The 9,891-nt window shown below is 48.1% G+C and overlaps 1 protein-coding gene across 1 annotated transcript in view; it reads left to right on the top strand.

Moving 5' to 3' along the window:
* Window positions 1-4,226, top strand: part of atad3 (ATPase family AAA domain containing 3) — a 55,383-nt gene extending 51,157 nt beyond the window's left edge. Inside the window, exon 16 of the mRNA XM_078425185.1 lies at window positions 1,102-4,226. Coding sequence (XP_078281311.1) covers window positions 1,102-1,281 — 180 coding nt within the window. The 3' untranslated portion in view covers window positions 1,282-4,226. The remainder of the gene's footprint in view (window positions 1-1,101) is intronic.
* Window positions 4,227-9,891: the final 5,665 nt, after the last annotated feature.

Consider the following 9,891-nt stretch of genomic DNA (forward strand, 5'->3'; position numbering starts at 1 on the left):
GAACCCCCAATCATGTATCTACATATCACTTGCCAGGTTTTGTCCTGCCCCATCTCTTTCCCAGCTTTCTCCCCCATAATATAATCAATCTGAAGAAGGGTCCCAACTGGAAACGTCACCTGTCCATTTCCCTTTGCACATACTGCGGCCTGCTGCCTGACCTGCTGCCCCGCCTGCCTGCCCGTCCTGCCGCCTGACCTGCTGCCCAGCCTGCCGCCTGACCTGCTGCCCGACCCGCTGCCTGCCCGTCCTGCCGCCTGACCTGCTGCCCCGCCTGCCTGCCCGTCCTGCCGCCTGACCTGCTGCCCAGCCTGCCGCCTGACCTGCTGCCCGACCCGCTGCCTGCCCGTCCTGCCGCCTGACCTGCTGCCCCGCCTGCCTGCCCATCCTGCCGCCTGACCTGCTGCCCAGCCTGCCGCCTGACCTGCTGCCCGGCCTGCCGCCTGACCTGCTGCCCGACCCGCTGCCTGCCCGTCCTGCCGCCTGACCTGCTGCCCCGCCTGCCTGCCTGACCTGCTGCCCGGCCTGCCGCCTGACCTGCTGCCCCGCCTGCCTGCCTGTGCTGCCCGACCTGCTGCGTTGCTCCAGCACTTTGTGCTTTGTTCTAATTGGATAGATGTTTGTTTCATTAAGTTTTGATGACTGTGTTTAACTCTTGTGCCCGTGGTTGTGCATTGTTTGTTATACAATGCCTCACTTACACTTATGGTGTAACACTTGCAGTGTAAGTTACACTGTGAGTTGACATTGTTAGTAACAGCCCCACTTACACTGAATTGACATTGTTATAGTAACAGACACACTTGCACTGTAGTTGACATTAGTACCAGACACACTTACACTAAGTTGACATTGTTAGTAACAGACACTTACCCTGTAGTTGACATTGTTAGTAACAGACACACTTACACTAAGTTGACATTGTTAGTAACAGACACTTACACTGTAGTTGACATTGTTAGTAACAGCCACACTGTAGTTGACATTGTTAGTAACAGCCACACTGTAGTTGACCTTGTTAGTAACAGCCACACTGTAGTTGACATTGTTAGTAACAGCCACACTGTAGTTGACATTGTTAGTAACTGCACTGTTCCACAGGCTGCAGCGTACGCTTCAGAGGACGGGGTCCTGACGGAGCTGATGATCGACGCCAGGGTGACGGAAGCAATCCGCCAGCACCAGCAGAAGATGGTGTGGCTGAAGAATGAGCGACGAGAGAAGCCCGGAGTGGCATCGCGTGCCGTGCCCGCGGTGGCGGAGGAGGGTACACCAGTGTGAGGGTCCAGCGTCGTGCCTGCACCCCGAGTCCGGGCCAGGAACCCCTGAATTCAAGTGCTGCGCACCAACGTAAAACAGGCTTTGGTTTCCACTGTCCACTCGCCAAAGTCGCTCGTTCACCTCCCACTGCCCCGTGCGCCAGCAGCCTTGTACACGTCTCTGACCCAGGACCACAGTCGGCTGCCGTCCCTCTGGCCCTTGGTGTGCTCTTGCACAGATGTTTACAGCTGTTTATCTGCTCACCCAGCGGGTTACAGAGGAAAATCTAACGGCAATGCTGTGTCGTGATCTGTCACAGTGACTGTAATGCCTGTGTCCCGTGCCATACAATCTTCCCATCGCTGCTGGGTATTCAGTGTGGACAGTTCTCACCTGGGAGCAGATTGTGACAGTGAATTCCACCACTGGAAGTCGTTTTGCGTTGATGTGAGTTTTATTCCTGGATTCCTCCCCCCAAGATGCTGACCTCTCGAATCTACAGTTGAATCATCGTGCTCAAGACTGGGTCCCTTTCACTGCCTACCTCAGATGCATTTGTTTGAGTAACTTTCCAGGAACTATTCAACAGATCATGGGATTCACAGCCCTTGTACAGTAACGAGTTGCTCTCGAGATGGAGGGAATTTGGTTTGGAACTGAACAGGTTATTCAGCTGAGTTTTACTGTGATGAGAAAAATAAACCTATTATAAAATAATTAAATCTTATAAATAAACTAGAGTGAGGACTTCTTCCAAGCAGAGTCGGACTCTGTGTCCTCTTGTCAAATGCAATGGCATCTTGTTGTGATATGTTGCCTGACACTGTCCACAGGGGGTTAAATGATTCTACTGCCTGTTCATCCCAACTGGTAACTCTGTGATTCTGGAATTCCTGTCGATAACGTTATTGGATCAGATTACCAGCTTGCTTATTTAATCCTTTCCATTAGCTGCCATGTAAGAATGCATAGAACATAGAAGAGTACAGCGCAAGAACTGGTCCTCCTATCACCACTTCTGTGCTGACCATGATGCCACATTAAAATGCACATTTGCCTGTTCATGTTCAACATTTCTTCATCCCCTGCCGGTTTGTATGTCTGTCTAAATGCTTCTTAAACATGGCTATCACACCTGCCTGCTCCAGTTCCCCTAGTAACACATTCTAGCCCTCTAGTACTCCTTTAATTTAAATAAAAAATTCTTTGTAAATCTCCTTTAAACTTCTCACTCTTGCCTTTCCCCTCTCACCTTTAAACCTTTGGCCTTTAAACTCCCCCCTCTCACCTTTAAAGCCATGCCCTTAAACTTTGCCCATCTCTTTGAATGTAAAGAAAACTGGAATTTTTCAATCTATTACATTTGTTTAAATTAAACATTTAATTTATCCCATTTCAGTTTTGAATCATTTTAAAGACTATTTCTGTGTCTGAAGTTTTATTTTCAGGCAAACTGCCTTGTGCTGGCACTAAACGTAATCACTCTGATTTCAAAGGGTTAAAATGCTCTAGTATTTTAACCCAGCTACTGACTATATTGGACTAAAGCCAATGTTTAATGTTAACGTAAAACTATCCATAAACAGTGGACCCCCCTTCACTCTTCTGCTTTTCCTGGAACACTTTCATCCTGTACAGTGTACCTCTGCAGTAGTTAAAGAGGAGATTCATTGGTCGGATTCTGATGAGAATATACTTAATGTGAAACTGATAGACACTTGAAAGAAAAACATAAAAATTATGCACAGCATAAAACACTGCCCACTGTCTTCCTTGATGAAAGATTTGAGTCAGTTGTTGGCAACTTTTGATTTGCAACTTTAAAATGGTTGGAGGACCTCAGGTTTTCTACCCAAAACCTGTATTGGATGTATTGGAGGGGAGGGGGTTAAAATGCTTGTTGAGTTCTGCACATCCCATGCAATCAGCATTAATAAAACAAACAGGACCTCTCTCCTGCGGTGCTGATACCAATGGATCATGCCTGGGGCTCAGTTACAGCGGGTGGCAGGAGTTAGTTATGATGTACAATGCTGGGGCAATAGTTGCAGTCTGAAGAAGGATCTTGCCATGAAATATCACCTATTCCTTTTCTCCAGAGATGTTGCCTAACCCGCTGAGTCACTTCAGCATTTTGTGTCCATCTTCATGCTGATGCAACCGTTTGTGGCAAGTCCAGTGGTTTCATCGTCATACAGGACGGAAGCAGGCCCTTTGGCCCAACTTGCCCATGCTGACCGAGGCGCCTTATCTACCCTAGTCCCACCTGACTGCATTGGGCCCATATCCCTCTAACCTTTCCTATCCTAAGGTTTCCTCTTTGTTTAAACCAATGACGACATATGACATAGATTCATACAGCGTGGAAACAGGCCCTTGGGCCCAATTTGTCCACACCGACCAACATGTCCTATCTACACTAGTCCAACCTGCCTGCATTTGCCCCATATCCCTCTAATCTTTCCTATCCTAAGGTTCTATCCTTGTTTAAATCGATGACTGTATACGGCATTTAACCTTGATGTTGAGCCGAGTATAAAATAGCATGGTTCTGGATGGTAACGTTTATCCTCCATCTGTAAAATTGATCTACGTAAATTATCAGCAGAAATCACTTGCTTTTAATGATCCCACAGTGTCCTTGCCTCTGTCCTGGGAATGTGCAGTCCTTCCTGGTGGCTGGTACTGAGCCTTTAGTGATTGGGCCCATTGAAAGTGAGAGTAGTGGTACTTTGAATCATGTTTGAGCACATGAGTGTTGGGGTTTCTGGTCCGTTTCACATATTCTCAATGCTCTGTTAATTGTTGAAGCGATCCTGGTGATTTTACACAGTGGGGAAAACCCCAGGCTCCCTTTCGTATAAATTGGAACATAATCTGTCTTTTTGTTTGAAACATCATCACTATATTCCAACGTGGAATGATATCAATTTGCTAAATCCTTTTTTATTGGATTAAACATGTAAATCCTGTTCATCTAATAAACTGAGATTATGATATGTGAGAAATTGAGAGAGGTTATTTTGCAAAGTAAAATGAATGGTTTCTTGTTGAAAGGAAAGATGTGTACCATTGTGATCTCTCGATTTGAAAAATACAGCATGGAAATAGGTCCTTCAGTCCACCGAGTCCACGCCGACCATCAGTCACATGAGTTCTATGTATCGCACTTTCTATTCCCTACACAGGGCGCATTTTACAAAGGCCAATCAACCTAGAAACCCACACTATCAGGAGGAGAACGTGCAAACTCCACGCAGACAGCACCCGTGGACGGCATGGAACCCGAATCTCTGGCGCTGTGAGGCAGCAGCATCCCTCGACCATAAACTCAGAAAATCATCTTCGAGCTCTTGCAGTTGTGGGCTTTGGCCATGTGCAGATGGATAGCTTCTGCCGATAATCATTGTAGATATGAGTTTAGAAAAACTTTAGAGATACAGCGCGGAAACAGACCATTCGGCCCACTGATTCCACACTGACCAGCGATCACCCCGTCCACTAGCACTGTCACACACACTGGGGACCATTTACAATCTTACCGAAGCCATTTAACCTATAAGCCTGCATGTCTTTGGAGCGTGGGAGGAAACCGGAGTACCGAGAGAAAACCCACCTGATAGGGAGAACGTACAAACTCTGAACAGGCAGCACCTTATAGTCAGGATCGCACCCGGGTCTCTGAGGCAGTAAATCTTCCCCTGCGCCACCGTGCTGAAATATATGTATGATTTTATATTTCGTGCTTCCCTTCGAAAGTCAGATTTAAATTCCTGCCCATTGTTCAGGGTGTTCCACTATAGAAAGATCAGTGAATAAAAGATTAACTAGTTAATCTTAGTTTAGCTTATTTATTGCGAATGTGAATGAAAGATTTACTATTGAGCCTAATTTAGACTAATTTATTATCACAGGTACAGGGAGATAGCGTAAAGATGCCTCTGCCTGCTAGCCAGCCAAATCGTACTCTACAGTAGATCCACTTTGGGAACAGCACACAGACCCGGTGCCATCTTACAATTTCCAAGTCTCTAAAGGGAGACTTTAGAGATACAGCGAGGAAGCAGGCCCCTCGGCCCACCGAGTCCACAACAAGCAGTGATCATCTCACACACTAGCACTATCCTACTACACACCAGGGACAATTTACAATCAACCTACAGATTGTCGGGGCAAGGAGATGTGCAATTTCTTGTACTCCTCACCTTAAGGCTCGGGTGTCCTGGCAGCACTGGATCGATGAGGTCGGGGTTGGCCTGGCCCAGTGCGATACCGTTGGCTCCGTCCACCACGGCTCCATGTGGCTGTACTCGATCTGCTCACCCACCGGCCTGGTGTAGGGGCTCTCACCCACCGGCCTGGTGTAGGGGCTCCCACAGACCGGCCTGGTGTAGGGGCTCTCACCCACCGGCCTGGTGTAGGGGCTCTCACCCACCGGCCTGGTGAAGGGGCTCTCACCCACCGGCCTGGTGTAGGGGCTCTCACCCACCGGCCTGGTGTAGGGGTTCTCACCCACCGGCGTGGTGTAGGGGCACCCACAGGCCTGGTGTAGGGGCTCCCACAGACCGGCCTGGTGTAGGGGCTCTCACCCACCGGCCTGATGTAGGGGCTCTCACAAACCCACCGTCTGTCGCTTCCAGTGGCCATCCCTCTGAGAGGCACCACCGAAGGCTGTGGAGGCCAAGTCAACGGATATGTTTAAGGCAGAGATAGATAGATTCTTGATTAGTACGGGTTTGGAGTTTTAGTTTAGTTTAGAGATACAGTGCGGAAACAGGCCCTTTCGGCCCACCGGGTCCACGCCGACCAGCAATCCCCGCACATTAACACTATCCTATATCCACTAGGGACAATTTTTACATTTACCAAGCCAATTAACCTACAAACCTGCACGTCTTTGGAGTGTGGGAGGAAACCGAAGATCTCGGAGAAAACCCACGCAGGTCACTGGGAGAACGTACAAACTCCGTACAGACAGCACCCGTAGTCGGGATCAAACCCGGGTCCCAGCGCTGCATTCGCTGTAAGGCAATAACTCTACCGCTGAGCCACAGTGCCACCTGGGTGTCAGGGGTTATGGGGAGAAGGCAGGAAAATGGGGTTAAGAGGGAACGATAGATCAGCCATGATTAAATGGCGGAGCAGACTTGATGGGCCAAATGCCCTAATTCTGCTCCTATCGCTTATGAACTTATGAAAGGTCACAGATATGAAGAGGGCCAAAAATGATGCCTTTCCTCCACCGTCAAGGAGATATCGACCTAAACCCCAGCTCTGGGCACCTGATTATTAAAACCACACAGTGTGAACATAAACATTACAGTTGTTCTAATGACAACAGTCAATAAACAAAGGGAAGTCACAGTACACATTATAAACCTGATGGTAAGGTGTCAATAATTAGTTGATTATGTTAAATTAACAGCCTCAGTAACATGTAAGGTAGCAGAACACATTTTAAATATAGGAGACTTTGAAGAGGATGCCAAAGAGGATACTGCCTGGATTAGAGGTAATTGGCAATATAGAGAGGCCAATGCCAGAGATGATAGGATCTGATAGGAGTATGTAAATTTATGAGAGGCATTGAAAGATAGGGCAGACAGTCAGAACCTTTTTCTTCCCCAGCATGGTAATGTCACAGACCAGAGGACAAAGCTTTAAGATGAGAGGGGCAAAGTTTCAAGGGGATGTGCAGGGCTAGTATTTTACACAGAGGATGGTGCGTGCTGGAACGTGCTGCCAGTGGTGGTGGTGGAGGCAGATGCGATAGTGTGTTTAAGAGGCTTTTAGATGGATATGGATCGTGGATACGCAGGTGGATATGGAGGGATATGGATCATGTAGGGACAGGGGAGATTAGTTTAACTTAGCGACATGTTCAGGGCACGGACATTGTGGGCCGAAGGGCCTGTTCCTGTGCTGTACAGTGCTCTACCTGTCGTATTCTCAGAGTAAACGGCGTGCGTGGTAACTGCGGCAGCAGCAGCTTTCCCGCACAACACTGTGTTCGTCTCAGACTACATTCTGATTTCAATCGACTTGGGCCAGTTGTGGTTTAATGACTCTGCTGGGATTTTAAAATAAAAACCACTGGGGTTATAACACCTTGCGGTTGGAATATTCCCAGTGCTGTCATAACAATAATAACGTGCTATTTATAACGACAGCGGCCCAGGCCCGAGCCTCGCTGACCAGATGGCCTCCTCAGGGGTTCCTCACTGTCCACGAATTAAGACTGATTGAATCAGTGGCTGCCTCCCATTCGCAGCCACGCAACACAGTGAATCTTCTTGTGTGTAGCTGACAGGCTCGGATAGAGTGGATGTGGAGAGGATGTGCTGTATGACTCTAAACTCTAACTAAGTCTTGCGGTTTCTATTTAGTTGACCCCTTTTTGGTTTCGATTATATTCATGTGGAACAAATTTCCTTGCATTGTTCTCGTCCAGTTGCGTGGCATTCCATGTAGAAACAAGCAACTGCAGATGCTGGTTTATAAACCATTGCCTCGGGTAATTTCACCCGAAAGACTACAGAGCACGGAAACAGGCCCTTCAGCCCAACTTGCCCATGCCAGCCCAACTTGCCCATGCTCCATCCGAGCTAGTCCCATGTGGAAGCAAGGAACTGCAGATGCTGGTTTACAAAAAAGACACAAAGTGCTGGAGCAAATCCATGGATCAAGAAGCATCTCTGGAGAACATGGACAGGCAACGTTTCAGGTTGGGGCCCTTCTTCAGACTGATCTGATCCAATCCCATTTTCCCACATTTGGCCCATATCCCTCTAAACCTTTCCTATCCATGTACTGGAACAAATGCCGTTTCAATACTGTTCTTGTATTTCCCTCAGGTACCTGTTTCAGGTTGGGACCCTTCTTTCGACTGCATTACACGCCATTCCTTGTTCTCCAATATATCCGTCTCTGCATCCACGCCATTAGAAATAAATTAGACCTTCTTTCCTCTCCCCTTGTCCTCTTCCATCCACATCTCTCCTCCAGCTTCACATTTTACCCCTCTTCTCTCCTTATCTGACACCCTATTGTCACCTAACCTTTGTGTCTTGCTCCACCCACATGCCAGTCCAACTGTATCCACCTATCACTTGCCAGGCTTTGCCCCACCCCCTCCTCTCTTTTCCAGTTTTCATCACCCCCCACCCCCAACTCCATCAGTCTGTAGAAGGGTCCTGACCCGGAATGTCGCCTCTCCATTCCTCCCACAGATGCTGCCTGACCCACTAAGTTCCTCCAGCACTTTGTGTTTTGCTCAAAATTCCAACATCTGCAGTTCCTTGTGTGACCTGATCTCTAGTTCTGGGGCACAACTTCCTTATTTCAATAAGATTGATACAGGAGTATTTCTGGCAGTTGTTCATTTGCCAACATACTTGGAAGAGTCTAAGTAGAAGGATATCAAACAACGAGCAGAGCTGAACATCGCAGTCAGCGCTGAACATTAAAAATAATTATGAACTGTATTTTATTAATCCTGCCAGGTTTGCCGATGATTAAATAAGCATTTAATGAAATAGACAGCTCAGTGTTTACATTGTGTAGAAGAAGGAACTGCAGATGCCGGTTTACACCGAAGATAGACACAAAATGCTGGAGTAACTCATCGGGGCAGGCAGCATCTCTGGAAAGAAGGAATGGGTGACGTTTCGGGTCGAGACCCTTCTTCAGACTGTGCATCAGGCGAATGTAAACTTTCAACAGGCTTAACATGTGAAGGCCTGTAAAGATGCAGGATTGAACCCGGGTCTCTGGCGCTGTGAGACAGCAGTTCTACCTGCTGCACCACTGTGCTGCCTAAAGGGAAGAGGCTGGGTGGTGATACAAGGCAAAGGCAGCAATTAGCATTGTCAGCAGGCAAGTATTACTAAGCAGGTCAAAGGGGGCCGATGGAAATGGAGGAACTCAGCGGGTCAGGCAGCATTGGTGGAGGGAATGGACAGAGCACATTTCGGGTCGGGACCTTTCTTCAGACTGATTGTAGTAGAGGGGAGACCAGCAGACCGAAGAGGGGGCCTAATATGGTTGCCAACATCCTCACTCCCAAATACGGGACAAGGTGACGTCACCGCCCCGCGCCCCACGTGACCTCACCCAGCCAGCGGCCACGTGCTCCCGGGCCGGGCGGCCGCCATTGGTGGAACGGGAGCACGTGGTCTCTGGCTGGGTGAGGTCACGTGGGGCGCGGGGTGGTGACGTCACCCTTTGTCCCTTATTTGGGAGTGAGGAAGTTGGCAACCATACTAATACGGGACAAGGGCGGTCCCGTACGGGACAAACTAATTTAGCCCAAACTACGGGATGTCCCGGCTAATACGGGACAGTTGGCAACCCTAGGGCCTAACGCATATCCACAGAGGATCCCGGCACGTTGACTTACTGCAGCACTTTGTGTTTTTCTCAAGATAAAGAGTCAAAACTCCCAGCTAGGCAAGGGGTATTTGAAGATTGAGAATTAGGACTCAGACAGAGCCTGGTAATGTTACATTGGCGGAATTAGATTAAAGGGGCAGACTTACTCAGATTAATAAATGTATTTATCAGAAAAACCAAAAAGCAAACTCTCGATTTTAAGGTAAGAGATTCGTACAGAAATCTGATAATACCACAGCA

This window comes from Rhinoraja longicauda, chromosome 30, assembly GCF_053455715.1.
Source record: "Rhinoraja longicauda isolate Sanriku21f chromosome 30, sRhiLon1.1, whole genome shotgun sequence".
NCBI lineage: Eukaryota > Metazoa > Chordata > Chondrichthyes > Rajiformes > Arhynchobatidae > Rhinoraja > Rhinoraja longicauda.